Genomic DNA, 20,973 nt, shown 5'->3' on the forward strand with positions numbered 1-20,973 from the left:
TCTTTCACTTGTTTAGGGTTAATATCTACCACGTGAGATGGCTGTGCATGGCTATAGATGCAAAGCAGGCAGTAGTGTAAAGCGCTTTAAACAAAGGGACCAAAGGAGGTTCAGGGACTGTTAGGATATTTCCGTTCCACCTTAAAAGGGAGCAGGATGTTTGTGTCACAGCCTGCGCATTTCCTGTTTCACAGGATGTTTCTGTTGTGTCTTTGCTTTCGTTTTTTCTCTCTCTCTGCCGGAGACACTGAAGCAGGCAGTCATGTTTTTCTTTGTTCTGATCAACGCAGAAATAAACTTGTAAATAATGCTCTCCTGAGTGCATTATTTACTGTGCATTATCTGCTGATAGAGCGTGCACGGCTCTGGAATGTGGCAAGCTATTTCTGGAGCTCGTGTCGCTAATTGCTGATACTGCGTGTCTACGGGAGATCGATGGACGTCTGGAGACGATGTGGAGTCATGATGGACTTTGGCTCCCTGGCAGTTTCCCAGCACGGAAGAACATCTTTCACTTGTTTATGGTTAATATCCACCACGTAAGATGGCTGTGCATGGCTATAGATGCAAAGCAGGCAGTAGTGTAAAGCGCTTTAAACAAAGGGACCAAAGGAAGTTCAGGGACAACAGTCAGTCCATCCTATTTTACCAAACAGGTGAGAGAACTTGGGGTAGAACAGGGCTTATATTGCAAGCCTGTTGAGTCCTCATGTGGAGAAACCTAGACTTGATCACTGATCAGCCATGAAATTTAGCAGATGACTTTCAGGCCAAGTCTCTTGACTGAGGACTTGTTCACGTGCGTCTCCCTCAATGCCTTAGGAACACTTTCAGCTGCCCTTTGAACTGCCATCATGGTGTTGGGTGATATGAAAGCTTTCAGCTGCATCTTCCCAGTATATGCAGGTGATTGGGCAAGGTTGGGACCAAATGGAGAAGGTGTGTGTTTGAATGGTGGTGTGCCTATAGCCTTCAGTTTGGTAGTGGCTCCGTTATAAACCGGCCTACTTTTTTGCTCTCGAAAAAATAAGCCAAGATTGCCAAGGGAGTCAGTCCATTGTAACAGAATGGCTGAAAAAGAAGCCGTGGGGACCCATTGCTGAATCCTACCGTGATCTATTTTGCATTTCTTCGCTTTTGTCAGAGCTGACTGAAGTGGGCCGAGGGGTGTGGTACCACCCTCTTGGGATTGCGCCACTTCAAAACACCATTGAAGAAGTACTTAAGTTTTGAATGCTCACCCCAGAAAACAACACTTGGAAGAAGCCTTGGCTTAGAACCCTTTTCTCCCAACCATCTTGAGATGAGCTTAATCTTTCCTCATTGCAGCTGTTTGGTGTCCCTAAGGTCTTGTTTGAACATTTGGGTCTTTGGTTCTGCGATTATCCTGCCCTGAGGACAGAAAAGTGAGAGCATGGCTGCTGGAATGTTGGAGGAGGATAAAAATTGTTGTCTGGTGACGGCTTATGATCCAGAAGCAAATGTTTGTTTTTGCAAGGACACGGCAAAGGTTGATGTCATCGTATCCTCCTGGTAATGTCTCTCATGCAATAGAAGCCTCTGGTGGCCTAGACTTCGCAGTGGATCAGTCTCCAAAGGAGCTTGCTAGTCCTAAAGCTAGCTGGAATCCAGACATTGTGTAAGAAGGTGATCCAGCGTAAAGAGGTCACAGTATAGTCTGCAGTTTTTTAACCTTGAGTCCAGATATTGTTGGATTCCAACCACTCACCATCTCCAGCCAGATGAGACAGTGGTCACGGATGATGGGAGTTGTAGTCCAACAATACCTGGGAACCCAAGTTTGAAGAAGGCTGATATAGCCAAATGTATGAAAGTAAAGCTTCTACACCCATGCAGTTATTATGTAAGCTTTCCAAGAGGAGGAGGTGGGTTTACTAGTCAAAAATAAGATTACAGACTGAAATGGCAGCATTGTAATCATGTGTGATTTTTATAAAGGGACTTGGGCCAGGTTTACATATTATATTAAATGCAGTGCCAAAAAGTCAGCAACTGTTTCATTCTTCCCTCCCTTTCCGTAGCAACTAGGGTGACTTACCCACATAACTTGATGTTGAATGTCACCCAGGAAATTTAATGCAGCACAGCAGCTTGGACTCTTCAAATAGGTGCAGGGAATAAAATCACCACCCTGAGTTTAATTCTAAAAATGAGACAACGCCAGCCGAAAGCCTGAAAAATATTTCAGATTTCTTGGCGGCAGCATCAGTTTAGGCAGTTGGGCAATCAGTCAATCAAGTTACGCTTGTCGTCTCTTGGAACTATGGGACACATCTTTTGTGGTTATTCCTGAGCTGCAATTCATGGTGATGTTCCTAGAACGATTTGCTCCTTTTGGCTGTCATGCAATTTTTCATGCCATGTTGGTGGTCTGTCTGAGAAATGGTGGAAGGACTTCCGTTTTGCATTGATAGGCATAAAGCCTCAAAACAGCCCTAGGACAAACTGTGCTGAGCACTTGGAGCATGAAGCAATGCCCCTGCTTTGGTTTTGAGTTGTCTGGTCCCAGTGTGGTGGAGTCTCCTTCTTTGGAGGTCTTTAAGCAGAGGCTTGACAACCATATGTCAGGAGTGCTCTGATGGTGTTTCCTGCTTGGCAGGGGGTTGGACTCGATGGCCCTTGTGGTCTCTTCCAGCTCTATGATTCTATGATTTTGTTTGTATTAAAGTAAACACCAATAAAAAGCATTTAAAAAATAAATAAATCATAAGTTGTTCATTAGCGTTTAATAGAAGCAGCACAATATACAAATTAGTTTAACTGTTTTCTGTATTGGGTTTTATCTCTTGTCCTGTTTTAGTAGGAGTCGCTGTGCCATTAATATTTTGTGGGTTGGGTCCCCCACGGAATAATCAGAGGAGGTGGAAATGACTTACGAGCTAATAAACAACTATCTGTGCAAATAGTTGGACTTTACTATACATTTGTTGCTTGCCATCAGTGGTAACAGCCTTTTTTTATCACTGCATTTTGATTGCATGTCAGAATTCTATATGGGGGCGGGGGGAAGGAAACACAGCACAGACTTGTTTCTTGGGTCTTCTGACTACTTGGTCTGCCAAAGGAGCTAAAGGGGGCGGACTTTAAAGATGCTGATCTCGAAGATAGTCTTGCTTCAGAAGGAATGGAAATAAATATTTTCAGCGGAGTCGAATACTTCTGGAACACAGAACAAAACGGAAGCAGTAAATAAAAACTTTCAGAACCAGTTCATGGTTAGGGCTTAAATTTTAATTAAAAGAGGGAGGTGTGGGGGTTATTTCTTATTTTGCTATTGTTTAGTCGTGTCCGACTCTTCGTGACCCCTTGGACCTGAGCATGCCAGGCACTCCTGTCTTCCACTGCCTCCCGCAGTTTGGTCAAACTCATGCTGGTAGCTTTGAGAACACTGCCCAACCATCTCGTCCTCTGTCGTCCCCTTCTCTTTGTGCCCTCCATCTTTCCCAACATCAAGGTCTTTTCCAGGGAGTCTTCTTTTCTCATGAGGTGGCCAAAGTATTGGCGCCTCAGCTTTAGGATCTGTCCTTCCAGTGAGCACTCAGGGCTGATTTCCTTCAGAATGGATAGGTTTGATCTTCTTGCAGTCCATGGGACTCTCAAGAGTCTCCTCCAGCACCATAATTCAAAAGCATCAATTCTTCGGCGATCAGCCGCCTTTATGGTCCAGCTCTCACTTCCATACATCGCTAATGGGAAAACCATAGCTTTCACTATACGGACCTTTGTCAGCAAGGTATACTTTAATTTCTCTGTCTATGATTTGGTTGCTACCCATATAGCAGGTGTAGCTAACCAGTGGCCTTTTTGATTTTGCTGAAGAATTAAGAATACTGTATAAAGTGCAATAACATTAAATAAATACAAATGAGACAATATCGTACAGTAACATTGTGATAGTCTGTCTGAAACTACTTATTTTTAAAGATTATGGATGAGATCCAAATACATCAGAGAAGACCCATTGTCAAGTCCATTGATGTAAGTGGGTCTCTGCTCTGACTATGCCTAACATTAGATTGGTCCCAAGGGGTAATTTAAATTCTTTAAAATCCAATTTTGCACTATGCTTGTGTTCACTCTATGTTTTCTTTCTGTGAGAGCTACATTCTAAAATGAGGATGGGATATGAATAAAGAACAGCAATCATTCTCCAAAGAATCGAATTCTGAGATTTCAGAGATGTCTGCTGCACATGAACTGGGCTGTGTTCTGCTGCACCTTTTAAGCTTGTTCCGGACAGAATTGTTATCTGTAAATAAGACCAGCATAACACAATATACTTGCCCCCTATGAAGAAAGCATGCATTCTACCATTTGACAACTGCCTGTTTTTTTGCCGCCTGTTCTTTTATTTTGAATTGGCAGCAGCTCCCAGGCATGTCTCCACACAGCAGAGCAAACATTTGGCTGCGCTTATTTTACACCACAATGTTCCCAGGTGCCGCTCTTGTGGACCTGAGAAGAATCCTCCCGAATCGGATGAAATCATCTATCCAGTTCACCATAAACAGTCCATTGTTTTCAACGCTGCACTTAAACGGACCCCTGTCTAAATTGGCACTGCTTTGCTTTAATACTATTTCGTTTCAAAATAGAAACTGCCACGAAGAACTCATATGAATATCGGACAGCAAAATGATTTGCAGAGTGTCGTCACAGACTTTAAATGGTGTTGAAAAATGCTAGGTTTGGATGTAGCACTAAAACGTAGTTGGCATCTGGAGAACAAGCCTCGCCTGTGAGCTTCCTAGGGACTGAAGTTAATTTGAGTTGGGGACTTTCCTAGTATACTAGCTCTCTGTCCTACATCTTCAGAGGGGGGTGGGGAGAGTCCCGAATAGCACTGGAGATAGAGAAATGCCTTGTTATGGTCACTCCCATTTTCTCCATTTCCCCTTCACTCCTTTGTATCCGGCAGTTCTCAAGTATTCTGAGCGGAGCCAAAGTATTTGCAGTCGAATGCAGTCTCTGTTCCAGACTTCCTGTTCCTTTCTTGTGAAAAGCGCTACCAAGATCTCTCAGCAGCCCGGGCATGTAGCATCCTGCAGCATGTTACGAGATCAGCGTTCTTAAGAGCCTTTCCTCCTCAGCTCCTTCGCAGGCAAAGCTCCTTAAGACCAAACATTTCGTTTGAAAGCTTGATTCCAAAATCGAGACGGCCATAATCTGCCTCCCAAAGTTCAGTTCCTTTCTTATTCGTGCAAGTGGTTTGGAGGGTGATGTGTTGTGAAGTCCGCAGGGACATGAATTCAAGCTTTCCCTTCTAGAAGCAGGGCTTAAGTCTATCATAAACACACACCACACCATTTACTACATTTACTTTCTTCTTAAATAGGCGAAGGTAAACAAGGCATTTTGCCATGCTAGGAACTTACTTGCTTTTGATCTTGTTCTTCCGTGTTTTGAATTATAACTGGAGAAAGGACCTTTGGTCACAGCAAAACCCACTTGTTTGCATTGGCAGGGACTTGTTCATAGAACAGCCTGGACCAAAATATTGTGCTTGGGCCCAGGATACGTGACTCTTGAAAACGTGGTACGTCCACTCGCTCTTGCATTTGGGGATTTTGGTTTCAAATCAGGGAATTAACTAGAAACAGTCCATATTGCTATTCTCAGTCAGGTTGACATTGTCTAGAATACTGTCCTTAGTTGCTTGTTCTCTTTTAGCTCATGCTATATGAAATTTCAAAGCTGCTTTCTTTTTCTTTTTAAAAAGGTTCTGACTAAGATTTTAGCTCACTCATTCTTTCAGCCTCAAGCCTAAAAGAAGTATATTGCTGTAGTTATGAATAGATGTTTCTGGGGCTAGGCCTGCCAAAACATTCCCATGGGAAGGCTTTGGAGTGATTCCCAGGAAGGAATGAAGAATCAATTGGATTTTGCAAGGAAAGGTCAGCAGGGTCTTCTATGTTACGTTCTTCCATCAACCCAGTGCACTTCCATGGAAGGGGAAAAGTTGCGTTGGAATTGGCTTCTCCTCTGGGCTTTTGTGGAAAGGCAATCCTAACACTTCATAAGTAGCTATGCATTGCGTTAACTTGGCTGCCTTGGAGCAAAGGCTTGGCTGTTTCTTGTAGAATTTCCTTTCTGGGGGAGGTTTTCCAGACTCGTTCTGATGAGGGTTTTAGAAGATGAGTGAAAGCGTTAAAATTCCACACGCTGTGCTTGCATTGGGACTCGTGTCACCCAAAGTAACGTGCAAGGTGATAAACCAATGTGTGGACTGTACTCATAAAAGACTGTCCATGGAGGCTTGCGTTATCAAATGCATTGAAAAAGAAACACATCATTGCATATAGGAGGCTTGGCACATCCAGATTTTAATTCATCATCACCATCATTTTATGTAATCCCTTCCAACTCTACAATTCTATGCTTTTACAACAAAAGCAGTCATAACCAATAAATAAAACACATCAAAAAGTGAAGAATATTGAACAAGTTCAACATCAATCATAAGATCTAAAAGTAAAGATACAAAAAATTAATATCAACAACAGCAAGAAAAACCCATAAGCTACACCCCAGCCCAAGAGTCAGCTTTTGTAGCTGGAGTCAGTCAGGGTCCCATCTTCCCAGGCTAGGTGTGAAAAGACCAGCAGTTGGGTCATCACTTCACATTGAAAACTGGACGTTCAGAGTGAATGTTGTTATATAAGAGGAGCATTCATACAAGTGCGTGCCTCCCTGCTGTGTGAGTTGGTACAGTCCAGACCCTGGTTGATCACCTTATAGCTTGGTTGTGAGAAGGGCCATAGAGAAGTTGGGCTGCTGAGTTTACTAGATTACTTTTGTTAAGTTGCCATGCTTGTTGGATTTTAAAGGTTTTCATAGCTGTAAAGAGGATATTGAAAAACCGGAGAAGGGCAACAGAAATGAAGAGGGCCGTGGAGGCAGATTTCCTGTGAGCAAAAGGTTGAAGGAGTTGAGACTGTTTAGCCTGGAGAAGAGATAATTAAGAGGCAATATTACAGCAATCCAGATGTTTGAGGGGCACACATGTGGATGATGGCTTGAATCAGTTCATTTTGCTCTACAGCAGGGTTTTCCAGCTGTTTTGGGACTACAGTTTCTTCATCCCTGACCACTGGTCCCGCTAGCTAGGGATGATGGGAGTTGTAGTCCAAAAACAGCTGGAGACCCAACTTTGGGAAACCCTGGGCTGGATGAACCAGTAAGCTGGCCCTGTGTAAGGAAGCTTCATGCAGCCGTAAAGGTAAAGGTACCCCTGCCCGTATGGGCCAGTCTTGCCAGACTCTAGGGTTGTGCGCCCATCTCACTCAAAGAGGCCAAGGGCCAGCGCTGTCCGAAGACACTTCCGGGTCACGTGGCCAGCGTGACATCACTGCTCTGGCGAGCCAGAGCTGCACACGGAAACGCCGTTTACCTTCCCGCTAGTAAGCGGTCCCTATTTATCTACTTGCACCCAGGGGTGCTTTCGAACTGCTAGGTTGGCAGGCGCTGGGACCGAACAGCGGGAGTGCACCCCGCCGCGGGGATTCGAACCGCCGACCTTTCGATCGGCAAGCCCTAGGCACTGAGGCTTTAACCCACAGCGCCACCCGTGTCCCATTCAGCCGTATACCCTGCAAAATTCAGTATACCCTGCAAAATTCAGACTCTTCCCTCTTACAACGGTCGATAAAATGGCCAGTTGTTTTCAGGGTGGTGGGAAAGCAGGTTGGATTTTCTGACCAGGCTCAAACCCCAACTTCGCCATATTGCTCTTTGGGTGACCACATTTTCTTTCGACCTAGCTCACATCTCAGGGTTGTTGTTGTGGTTTTCTTTCTTTCTTTTTTTTTTAAGTACCATGCACACTGCTGTAAGCTACTTGGACAAAAGGTGTGTTAGAGCTGCTTGGGTTGAAATAGGCTTTTAAAATTTAACTGTGAGCTACAAAGGTCGGCATGCTTCTTGTAAAATTTGGTATGGATACTGAGGGCAAGTGTGTGTAAGGGGAATGCCATCTTACGGATTTGTCTTCCCACTCCTAGTGAACCTTCCCATGTTCCATATCAGGTTTTAGTCACTCAGGAGCTTACGTCTTGTCAAAGGCCACTGTCCCAAAAGCAGTTTTATTCCTGTAAGTTTTGGCTGAATGCCGCAGCTCTTAAATTCCCTGCATAGCTTGACTTACTGGTATCCACTCTTGCTTGGTATAACAAAGAGCAACTCGGGGGAATTATTTTCTTCACTCTAAATAAAATGGTGGAATACAGGTGAGCATAAAAGCATGAACATTTTCCTTGGGGAAGAAATGGCGGCATTCTGGAGATGTGCAATGGAGCACGTTCACCCCCAAAATTGCCACTGGGTGCTAATACGTGATAATTCTTATTTTTATTTTACGTCACACTTCCTTCAGAGTTCTCCTTGTTTCCACAGCTCCAGGAACCCTGTAATGTTAGTCAGACTGAGAAAACTGAGTCTAGCCTAGTCCAGTCTAACCCAGTTTTAGAAATTAAGTAGGTAAAACAAATATGGGGAAAGCAAAATGACACTTAGAGAAGGATCTGAAATATTTCCCTTGAAGCTTGAATTAGTTTTATTCTGGATTTGATGTTTTAATTGCCTTGAGATTTCCCCACCCCCTCTAAAATATAAAGCGGTCAGTGTTAGAAACTGAGATTTGAAAGCTAGGAGCGAGAAACTTCTCAGAAACCGCTCCCGCTAATGAAATTCCCTGTGGCAAAATGCACCTAGAACAATGGGAGTTTCGAACACTGAAAGTGGTATAGAAATGAAATTAGCAGCAGCAGCAGCAAATCTCACTGCTAGAAAGGCCCCTAGGCATTCCATTGTGGCAACCGTAACCCAGGTTTAAGGTGCCATTTGCCAAGTACAGTGGTGCCTCGCAAGACGAAATTAATTCGTTCCGCGAGTCTCTTCGTCTAGCGGTTTTTTCGTCTTGCGAAGCAACCCTATTAGCGGATTAGCGGATTAGTGCTATTAGCGGTTTAGCGGCTATTAGCGGCTATTAAAGGCTTAAAGGATTAGCGGATTAGCTGCTAAAAGGCTATTAGCGGTTTAGCGGCTTAGAAAAAGGGGTTGGGGAGCGGAAAAAAATCTCAAGAATCGCAAGACATTTTCGTCTTGCGAAGCAAGCCCATAGGGAAATTCGTCCTGCAAAGCGCATCGAAAAACAGAAAACCCTTTCGTCTAGTGGGTTTTCCGTCTTGCGAGGCATTCGTCTTGCGGGGCACCACTGTAGCTTATATACGTGAGTTTCTAACACCCCTAGGCCATGTTGGCTGTGAGATGTGACTAGCTTTCTGTTTCCTCTCTGCTCCGAAGAATGGCCCCAGCGCCAGGTCCTGCCACAAGATGTGCATCGACATCCAGCGGAGGCAGATCTACACGCTGGGCCGTTACCTGGATTCCTCCGTGAGGAACAGCAAGTCTCTGAAAAGCGACTTCTATCGCTACGACATCGACACAAACACGTGGATGTTGCTCAGCGAGGACACCGCTGCGGACGGAGGCCCCAAGCTCGTGTTTGACCATCAGGTCTGCAGGTGTTACAAACCATGAAGTGGGGGGAGGTCCCTGCCCCAAGGGGTTTACAGTCAGGAAACCAACACAGAGGATGGGAAGGAAATGTAATTTCAGTTAGGGGTTTGTTGAAGTACCGTATTTTTCGCGCCATAGGACGCACCGGACAATAGGACGCACTTTGTTTTAGAGGGGGGAGAACAAGAAAAAAAAAATTCTCCCCCTCTGCCCAGCGCCCCATCAGCGAAGCGGCAGGAGGCGCTGTGCAGAGAGGGGAAGAACTTTCCCCTTCTTGTTTTCCCGCTCTAAAACAAGGTGCCGTTTAAGGTGCGTTCAGGCGGCTACCTTGGAAGCCCGGAGAGCAAGAGGGCTCGGTGTGCACTGACCCCTCTCGCTCTCCAGGCTTCAGGTTCCTTTCGACCTGCTCTTTGGGGCTGGCAGGGGGAAGCCCACCACCAGCCCCAAAGAGCAGGTCAGGGAGCAGCGGATAGGCGCAGCGGAGAGGCTCCTGCCATAGCCGCGTGTCACCTCTCCAGCCAGGAGAGGGTCGCGGGGCTATGGCGTCTTCGCTCCATAGGACGCACACACATTTCCCCTTCATTTTTGAAGGGGAAAAAGTGCGTCCTATAGAGCGAAAAATACGGTAGGTTATTGGGACTGGGGGCTGAATGGAACGGAGGCTGCAGCTACTGTTCAGTAAGGCTGTTTTACTTAATTAGCCCCGTTAGAAGTTTGAATGGAGATTTGGTGTCTTCAGTACAGTGGTACCTCGGGTTAAGTACTTAATTTGTTCCGGAGGTCCGTTCTTAACCTGAAACTGTTCCTAACCTGAAGCACCACTTTAGCTGATGGGCCTCCCGCTGCTGCCGCATGATTTCTGTTCTCATCCTGAAGCAAAGTTCTTAACTCGAGGTACTATTTCTGGGTTAGCGGAGTCTGTAACCTGAAGCATATGTAACCTGAAGCATCTGCAACCCGAGGTACCACTGTATTCTGATTCTTAAAGGCTCTCTTCTCTGTTCACTGTGCTACTCCGTCTGCCCAGTTGTGGCTTTTTGAAGAAAAGAGGGCCTTCAGAATCCAGTTATTCCTGGGCCAACTTCAGAGCACCAAGTCAGCGGCCCCAACGAGCACTACTTGATATTTCTAAACATTGGTTTCGACATTGCATTTGTTATAGAAAAGCGCACCATTAAGCGGTTTTGAAGCACGCTTCCTCTCCTTGCAGATGTGCATGGATTCAGAGAAGCACATGATCTACACCTTTGGAGGAAGGATTTTGACATGCAACGGGAGCGTGGACGACAGCCGAGCCAGCGAGCCACAATTCAGTGGCCTCTTCGCCTTCGACTGCCGGTGCCGGACGTGGAAACTCTTGCGAGAGGATTCCTGTAATGCTGGTCCTGAAGACATCCAGTCCAGAATAGGGCACTGCATGTTGTTCCATTCAGTAAGAACTAGCACTAAGCCCAGGCACTATTCCACCACCCCTTAGCCTCAGTTGCATTGCAGCACTTGAAAACGAGTGCAAAGGCAGGGCTCACAGTTGATTAACCAACAGAGGGCCAATTTTTAATCTCCAGTATTGTGAACTAAGGGAATGTTGGCTTCCTTATTTCCAAATTGCTGTGGATCTGGTATGCTATTGTAATAGGAAATGAGAGAAAGTTTGAAAGAATGCTTTTATTTCTGAATAAGTGCCAGCTTTTGCTTGTTGAAAGGTACAGTGGTGCCTCGCAAGACGAAAAGAATCCGTCCCGTGAGTCTCTTCGTCTAGCGGTTTTTTCGTCTTGCAAAGCAAGCCCATAAGCGGATTATCGGATTAGTGCTATTAGCGGTTTAGCGGCTATTAGCGGCTATTAAAGGCTTAAGGGATTAGCGGATTAGCTGCTAAAAGGCTATTAGCAGCTTAGTGCCTTAGAAAAAGGGGGTGGGGAGCGGAACCCCCTCCCCCAGGAATCGCAAGACATTTTCGTCTTGCGAAGCAAGCCCATAGAGAAATTCGTCCTGCGAAGCACCTCCAAAACGGAAAACCCTTTCGTCTAATGGTTTTCCGTCTTGCGAGGCATTCGTCTTGCGGGGCACCACTGTATCTCACTTTTCTCTTAACTAAAAAATACATTGAGCAGCTGGGGATAATGTTAGGATTTTAATTTAATCTATGGAATCTTTGAGTTAACATCAAGGTAGTGTAGCAATCCCTGTTACACACACTTTTGCCCGCGTAATCCTTTTGAGGTCCGTTCTGTAGTGTTTTGCTCCCTTTTCTAAGCTCCCAGAAAGCATCTGCTGAGCCCTTCTTAACGTTCGGCCAGAATAGTAGGTTGGCCGTAACCTTACAAGTTAGCATAAATACCTAACTTTAAAATTGGACCAGTTTGCTGTTTTAGCAGCTGATCATCTGGCAGGATGCTGTGAACAGCAGATTGTAATAGTGACATTTAAAGTTCTCATATTTCTCTCCCTCTGCCTAAATTATGTTAGTCTATTGTTATCATATATTGTATATATTATTAAAGTGTAATTCTTTGTAATAAATTCCTAAATTTAATCAACGAAGTAATCAGTTATACAGTTAAAGGGCAAAAATAGCTTAACCACGGGGTCCATTTTTGAGTGGTTCCCACTAAGATTCCAGAGAGGTTTGGCTTGAGAGCAGCTGAGGTGTGCTGCATTGGCATCTGAACTGCAAGCCATGTGCTCACAAGTTTCCTCCTGGTCACTCAAAAGCCACCTTTTCTTTCCTTCAGAAAAATCGTTGCCTGTACGTGTTTGGTGGCCAGAGGTCGAAAACATACCTGAACGATTTCTTCAGTTACGATGTAGACAGCGATCACGTGGATATCATCTCGGATGGAACCAAGAAAGATTCAGGGATGGGTGAGTGGCTTTGCTGCGTATTTTTGAATTCCTGTCTGTGCTAATGGTAGGAAGCTGGCCTCCATATGATGCGGTACTTCAACAGCTCGTTTGCACAGCCAGAGACACCTAGCATTGTTTCAGAGGCAATTTGGCGAGACTCTCAGGGTTGCAACACAGAATTGCCAGCCCTCCCCCATTCGATAGCACCTCATGTTGCTGTCTAAGATCCTTGTGGGGTCAGATCACGCGATGGGTTCATCACACAAAAGTAAATGACATGTTAAATACCTTATGTAGGATGTCCCTTTGTAGGATCAGGACTGTGGTGTGTGGAGCCGATGGAAACTTCTCTGCTGAGGATAGCTTTGGTTTGGGGCGGATTTTTGTCAGAGCTGCAGAATGAGGAAAGGATTAACCCCCACCCCCATGCGTTCCACATCCCTGATCCATCTGAGCCCCCGCCTCTTCCTCACGCCATGGCAGCTTTTTGCATTTTCAAAACTGCACATATTAATTGCTTTTGTGCAATTGAAGATAATAATAATAATAATAATAATATTATAATAATAATAATAATAATAATAATAATAATAATAATAATAATAATAATAATTTATTATTTGTACCCCGCCCATCTGGCTGGGTTTCCCCAGCCACTCTGGGCGGCTTCCAACAGAACACTAAAATACAATAGTCTATTAAACATTATAGAATCATAGAATCATAGAATCATAGAACTGTAGAGTTGGAAGGGACCCTGAGGATCATCTAGTCCAACCCCCTGCAATGCAGGAATATGCAGCTGGTCCATACAGGGATTGAACCTGCAACCTTGGCGTTATCAGCACCATGGTCTAACCAACTGAGCTATCCAGGCTCATCAAAAGCTTCCCTAAACAGGGCTGCCTTCAGATGTCTTCTAAAAGTTTGGTAGTTGTTTATCTCTTTGACATCTGATGGGAGGGCGTTCCACAGGGCGGGCGCCACTACCACGAAGGCCCTCTGCCTGGTTCCCTGTAACTTGGCTTCTTGCAGCGAGGGAACCGCCAGAAGGCCCTCGGAGCTGAACCTCAGTGTCCGGGGCAGAACGAGAACAAGTAGTCCAGCCTCCGTTCCTAGAAAAGTAACAGTTTTCATCATTGTAAATGGCACAGTTGTTGATCCAGAGAGAGGGAAAGAGGGGGTGAAATGAGAATTATTCCAAAGTTGTATTTTGATAACGAGCTTTACCATGCGGAGAATTATGTATATAAATGAGCAGGGCTGCAAACAACACTGCTGGCGTTCCTGAGCCCCACTTAGATTACAAAGAGTTGTGCTGGTCTTTAGGTGGCAGATGCATGAATGGTCTCTCACTGGATCATAGTGATGATTGTTGCTGAAATAAGGTGCAGAGGGCTGTCAGATTCCCAAAAGAAAAGTGTGAGTTAGGTTGGGTGATGTCAGGTGGCCGGCTTAACCCTTGAAGCCTGCCTTCCCTACCGCACCACCAGGAGTGAGTGCCCTGGCCCCCTCTCTTGAAATCACACCTCCTTTTGGTACGACAGCATGTGGCTTCTTGTTTTTAGCAAACACCTGTGATGAGTTCACTTTCCGTTGACAACAGACCCCGTCTTATGGCTAAGCACGTTCAGCCATGTTCTCCTGGCCAGATACATTAATTGCATGTTCCAGTTAGACAAAGGAGAACAACATAATTAGCCTCTGCCATTTTTTTAAAAAGAAAAACTGTCCTGTTTACTTTGAATAGCAGACTTTGTTATCGAGTGACTCATTTAGAAATCATGAATGAATAGAATGCCAGTTTTACCGTCCTCGTGTGTCTAAGAAAGTAAATAAACAGCTCTGAACATTTCCCTTGTTTGTGAAGGGAAATGTTAGAATTAGCCTCCCAACGAGGAAGAACAAAAGCCCATTATAGTCCAAACTGCAAATGCTGACGACAAGTTGCTTTCGTTAGAGGGGCTCGGTTTTCAGTGATTTTGAACACAAGCAGAGGTCCCTCTTCCCATCCTCTCCCCTAGATTGACACTCCTACATGAACCAGCAATCCTAATTATAACTCATAATTGTTGTCTGAGCGCATGCGCACTTGCAGGCACTTCCCCACACATGTATGTATGCCTGTCTCAGCAATGCTCGCTGTGTAAACATTCACAGATTTCTCAGTTTTTGAAAGATTGCAACCAAGTACCTCGAATTTCCCAAGGGTTGCAGAGGGACATCATCTGGTTAGGGCATCTGCCCATAAAGAAGATACAAAAGCATGTCTGGCACATCAAAATTCCAGACTGGCTCCTTTGGCATCCAGACTTGTTTTCTTTTGTTTCCTTACTGTTCGTTTTATCTGTTGCTGTAACCTGCCCCAGTGTTCTGAGTTTTTAATTTCCATGGATAAGGCTTTTTGGTTTCACAACACCTTAACAGCTTTATAAATAAAAATAAAGCTGCCATTTCACAACTGTGGCTCCTTTTCAAGAACAACATGCTTTGTTTTGGTTCATAGTTGGGACTGGAACCTAGAATATTACCATGCAGCCAGCATTATCAAGCAACTTTCTGTTGTTAAATGTACGAGGAGTTCAATGCCTTACAGAGAATCATAATTATTGTCGGGTGTGGGGAGGCCCTGCAAATTGGCTGTACGAATATTGTGGGCACCTGCCCCAAACCCAGTTATTTAAGCTCTTGCCTACTGATTGAAGAATAGGGAGGCTCTAGATTTAAGTCCGTGCGCTCAGCACTTACTGCACAGTGCTGAACGTTCATCCCCCTACCTTTTCCCCTTTGGTTGCCAGCAATAAGACTGTGGGTGGGAACATACCTAGTAATCTTAACGGGTAAGCCAGAAAAATAGCTGGCTCGACAGCATCTTAATGAGGGAAGCAGCTGTGACCCAGACTTGTTCAGGAAGTAGGTGCCATTTTTATGTTGCGCCTCTCTCCTTTCTGGCAGTGCTGTTTCATGTATAAAAGCTGGACTTGAGAGCATTTTTGGTTCTCTCCAGCTTTGGCGGAATGCATGATAGCGCGGATAGCTTGAGTTAAGAGGCCAAGTTTTGCATAGTCATGCCATGCAAATTGAGAAGAAGGAAAAAGCGAGAGGAGAGTTCTGCACACTATATTCTGTACTTTTGTGCCTGGGGGACCCCTTTATTTTCTTATAAAGATGGCGCCTTGAAATTTCAATAGCTGCCAGTAATCCAATTAAAGAAATCTTAATGGATTAATCAGATGAGGTTTGAATTAATGGATTAAATCTGCATACGTTTGAGTCTAGAGTAAAACGGTCTTTAAGAAAAAGCATGCTTTCTATGTTCTTTGATATGCACATGAACCACTCACATTACCCCTAACATATATATTGTAAAAGAAACCTTAGGAAAGTAGTTTCCAAACTGAGGACATACCTTTAGCCCATGCATGCAGAGTGGCTGGGGAAACCCAGCCAGATGGGTGGGGTATAAATAATAAATTATTATTATTATTATTGACCTACTTCTTAATTTTTTTTACCATATATTTGTATGGGATTTGTGCTGCTATTCTGACCTATGATACGTCAGGATGTGACCCAGTAAGTGAGCCCTGATCCACCAGTTGAAGGTAAATGCCTTAGGAGAAGAGGCATTTTACCTTTGGGTAATTATTTAAGTTGAAAAACAAAACATTTGAAACCTAATTGGTTGCTCAGTTCATTTTTTTAAAAAAAAGTTTTACATCAAAAGATCTAATTGATCACTTAAGGCTGCAGGACATTGGGCCAGCCTATGACAACAGGGTCACCCTAATGACAAACCATGAGACAATGTCCAGATCCAGGCCCCTGAGCAGCTGAACAGCAGCTGCCAAGAGCTTCTGTCTGGTATACCTTGCTGTAACACCTTTGTGGAAGAGCTTGTGACCTAGTGACCCACAAAACTTGTTTAATAGCCCAATAGGCTTATCTGACAAGGCAGACAATGGGCTATAATGGACCCAGGCCCAGTTTGTAAAACGATTGCTGTTTCTCTCTGGTTTAATGACGCAGAGCTTTAACTTCATGCAGCAGTGATGCTTCTGTTTCAGTGTCCTTTGTTAGTGCAGCGGCCCCTACGTCTTGACAGAGACCCTGGCTAGAGTATTCCCGAATAGGACTGTTTAACAACAGTTGGTGCAAGGCATACATGCCTTACTGTTTTGCTGTTGCAAAAGAATCCCCATTAAAACTCACAAACGCAGGTGTGTGTGAACTGGTGGGGTACACAATCGTAGCCTCTCAGTTGAATTAGTTGCACATACTTTTTTTTTAAGAGTAGGGTCAGTAAAGTTGACTAAATCCCTGAAAGACAGCAGATCTTGGCTCACGTCTTCGTTCTCTGCTGCACCAGCTTGCAGCCCGGCCAGCTTAATTGCTGTGAAGTACTTTCTGTTCTGGTACACCGGGCTGCCCATCAAACTCCTGCAGGGTGACCCGTTGGAGTTCGTTGATGTGACATTGCTGTGAACGTGGCCTCTTCTATCATGCTATCAGCCAAGGTTTTGGCAACTTACCGTATTTTTCGTCCTATAGGACGCACCGGCCCATAGGACGCACCTAGATTTTTTTTTTGGGGGGGGGATAATGGAAAAAAAAAATATTTCCCCACCCCAGGCACGGGGCGGGGGCGGGGGAAGCCCGAGCTTCCCCCGACCCCAGCCCCCAGAACAGGCAGCTCTCCGCAAGCCGTGGGACCACGGCGTGAAGTCGCACTGGGCTCCCACAGCTTGCGGAGAGCTGCGCGAAGCCCGCTCTGGGAGCATGCGGGGCTGGGGGCGGGGGAAGCCCGCCGCCAGCCTCCAGGCCACGTCACGAGACAGCGGGATGGCGCGCTGTGCCTCCCCACTGTCCCCCAAGCTTGCGGGGCTGGCGGTGGGGAGAAGCGGGCTTCTCCCCACCGCCAGCCTCCAAACCATGTCGGGAGACAGCGGGATGGCGTGCTGCGCCTCCCCACTGTCCCCTGAGCTTGCGGGGCTGGCGGTGGGGCTCTCCTGAAGCCTGGAGAGCGAGAGGGGTCGGTGCGCACTGACCCCTCTCGCTCTCCAGGCTTCAGCGAAAGCCTGCATTCACCCCATAGGACGCACACACATTTCCCCTTCATTTTTGGAGGAGAAAAAGTGCGTCCTATAGGGCGAAAAATACGGTAGTTCTGCTTAAGGCAGCTTCCCGAGAGTGCTAAGTGCCGTCGCTTGTCTACCCTAACGGAAGCGATGGCTATCCCTGTTTCCACCACCTGCGCTTGACCTGATGTAGCCTCCATGTGCACAGTAGTGGTGAGCTCTCCCTGCTCTTCCTTTAGATATGCAGTATTGGAAGGTAACAACCTGACAACGTAAATGGATTCTACACACTCTAATGGTAGCTGAGACTTATATTGATAAACTGGAAGAATAAATATACAATCCCCTTTAATCAATGGATCGACAGTATGATAACACTCGCAACTTATGAACTGATTGCTTAACAACGTTGACTTGCTTTGGATAAATATGACAATATTTTGAATGAGTTTAAACAAAATGTAGTAGGCTATTAATATTTACATATGTATTAGGAAAATAATATCAAACTTATAAAATAATGCATTTTTGTATACTTTTTTTTGTTCTCTACACATTTTTGTTCCTTTTTATTTTTATTTTCTTTTCTTCTTTGTACAGTGGACCCTCTGGATATGGATTTAATTCATTCCGGGGGTCCGTGCGCACCCTAAAAAATCCGTAACCAGAGGTGCCGCTTCTGCGCACATGCGCAGCGCGATAGAGCGCTTCTGCGCATGCGCGAGTGGCGAAACCCAGAAAAATACTTCTGGGTTTGCCGCTTTCGCAACCTGAAGATTACTTATCCAGAGATGTACGTAACCCGAGGGTCCACTATATCACTTTATTTCTTTATAATTGAAAACTTTTCAATAAAACATTAATACCAAATAGATACTCGGTATTGGCTTGTGCAGAGGGACGCATGCAGGGAGTAGCTTTTTAAAATGTTCTCCCTGTTAAGTATGTTGGTGCAAGAAATGGGCTTGCTTATGGTCTGCATGTGGGGTAGTTAAATTGGAGCCCTGGGTCTAGAATAAACCAAGAAAATCTTCAATAAAAATGATAGATAGATAGATAGATAGATAGATAGATAGATGATAGATAGCTAGATAGCTAGATACACAAATAGATCATGCTGTTATTCCAAGGTGACTGGGGGTACTCTTCCTTTGAGAATCTGTTCAGATGCCCACTTGGGGCAGGGATTTCATAGCAGTGGGTGCATTTTGAAATCACTTCCGGACTGATTCCTAAGCTGTTACTCTTTGCAAATAATTCTCTTTAATCCGCCTGCTGTTGCAGAATAGTTTTTATTCCTTAGGGCTACTCTTCTGACATTTTTTATAACGTGATCCTTCTTTGTTTTTAAAATTCAAAGTGTGCTTTTGCTAAAAGAGAAAGAACGCCTGATTTACAGTAACATTTAATCTGAGGTGCTGCGGTGTGTGGGAGGCCCCCTTTCCTGTCTCTGGCAGGAGATTGATTGTCCTGCAAAGAGGAGGTGTCCATTTAAAAGCAAGAAGGAATGCCCATCCATTGTGCTGTTTTGATACGGCTCAGCCCACATGGCCCATGCGTCATATTCCACTTTGTCACACTCTCTATAAACAACTTCGTAAAGCCCTCCTGTGAACCCGTTTCTCGAGGCAAAGTTTAACTCCCACCCAACATGCTGTGTGTAACTGGCTGTGTTTGCTTTTGCCATCCGGCTATTTGCTGGCTGCTTGGCTTGGTAAAACTTGTTTTGATAAAACTGCGCATGGGGCAGAGGAAGTGGACAGACTCCCCCCCCCCCTTTTCCCTTCCATAACACTAAAACTCCCAGGGTCACCGAATGAAATTGGTTAGCCGAAAATCCCTGATGGACAAAAGGAAGCCTTCTCACAACGCTGGAGTTACAGAATTAGCTTCCACAATGTGTTGATGGTCGCCACTACTTTTGATGGTTTTCAGAAAAGGATGTGTAATGGTTCTAGGGGTTGCTCGTGCGTAAGTTGCTGCCACTCCTGGCTAGGTTACCTGGTTGAACCCTTTCTGTCTGGACAGCCTCAAGTTCTGTGGCTGCCTCAGTCGCTGGCAGAATCCATCAGTGGGCGTTTCTTGAACCTCTTCCAGCATAAAAGCTGTTTGATGCCCAGTCTTCTCCTACTCTCCCTGCGCGGAAGTCTTCTGCGCAGGGAGGGTGTGGGCAGCGGAGTACCCGTACTCTCTTCGCTGGTCTCCGGCGAGGAGTCCTGGAGCCACCTCTCCGATTCCCCCATCTGCCCCCCTTCTCCACTGGTGTTATGCTGATTTCCTTCCTCAGCGGATGGGCTGCCTCTCTCCCTACTGGGACCCTCTCCGGCATCCCTCTGGAGCCTTCTCTCCGCCTCCAGCTCTGATGGCAGTTCCCTGACAGGATGAAACTACCTTTTTTCAGGGCAGTCGTAGCCCAGTGGTACGGATTGGCTGTAGCTCCCATTTATTCATTCAGAAAGTCCCAGGTTCAGTCCCCTGCATCTCCAGCTACGGTTGGGAGAGACCCTCATCTGAAACCCCGGGGACTTGCTGCCAGTCAGTGTAGACAATACTAAGCTAGATGGAACTAATGGTCAGATTCGGGGGGAAAAGCCCAATGTGTGAAGGCTGAGAACCGTTAAAAACATCCTTTACTGAAAAGATGATTTTCCTATCCAGTCTGCATCTCTAGTTCGGCCTTGACCGAATTGCACCGCATCCTATGGCTGCTGTTTTTAACACCCTTGAAAACCCTGGGAGGTCCAGTTCATAGCTGTCAACTTTTCCCTTTTCTTGCGAGGAATCCTATTCGGAATAAGGGAATTTCCCTTAAAAAGAGGGAAACATTTACAGCTATGGTCTAGTCACAGGTCTTTTACTGACCCTTCTAGTTCGGTCTTAAACCAGGGATAAATGCAACATACCAAAAGTTGAGAACAGCTTAAAGCCCCTTTCTTTGCAGCATCCGGAACGCATCCCTTGTTTCGGACGCCGGCCTTGGGCCGTGCCAGTTTTTTAATGCTTTTCTTGGACCCCAAACAGCTCAGGGGGATAACCCTGTTTTCCACCTCCGTGCTAATGAGGTAGCGAATTTGAACCAAATGGAAGGCAGATGGGTTTGGATGAGGGTTGTTCTCTCCCTCCGACGAGCCACGTGCTGCTTTCTCTTGTTTTGCGGGGGAGCTGAGCATCGTCTAGAACTGCTTAGTCACGGCGCAATGTTTCCCCTGCTTTTAAAAGGAGTAAAAACAGCAGCAACCGGTAGAGCTCGGCTGCTTGCATGCTGTGCTCCTTTGCATGGAAACGGCCGTAAAGAAAGATTATCCGCAGACCGAATTTTTGCTCCTTGGGAAGGGGCCTCCTGTGCACAAAATTACCTTCTTGCAGGTGGCTTTCAAAGTGTTAAGTTGTGTGATTTGGCGGCTTCTGCAAGCCGTGTCTTTTCTGAGCAACGTGCCTCGGATAACCAGGTAACTTTCTCCCGGGCATTTCTCCTCCGCCCCCCCCCCTCGCACCTCACCCCAAACAATGCCTG

General features: G+C 45.5%; 1 protein-coding gene across 1 annotated transcript in view; it reads left to right on the forward strand.

Moving 5' to 3' along the window:
• The window catches only part of MKLN1 (muskelin 1), a 91,074-nt gene that overhangs the window by 48,684 nt on the left and 21,417 nt on the right, over nucleotides 1-20,973 (forward strand). Inside the window, exons 10-12 of the mRNA XM_083402021.1 lie at nucleotides 9,322-9,534; nucleotides 10,748-10,969; nucleotides 12,270-12,399. Coding sequence (XP_083258147.1) covers nucleotides 9,322-9,534; nucleotides 10,748-10,969; nucleotides 12,270-12,399 — 565 coding nt within the window. The remainder of the gene's footprint in view (nucleotides 1-9,321; nucleotides 9,535-10,747; nucleotides 10,970-12,269; nucleotides 12,400-20,973) is intronic.

Source organism: Podarcis tiliguerta (assembly GCF_965153285.1).
Source record: "Podarcis tiliguerta genome assembly, chromosome: 10".
In the NCBI taxonomy this organism is placed as follows: domain Eukaryota; kingdom Metazoa; phylum Chordata; class Lepidosauria; order Squamata; family Lacertidae; genus Podarcis; species Podarcis tiliguerta.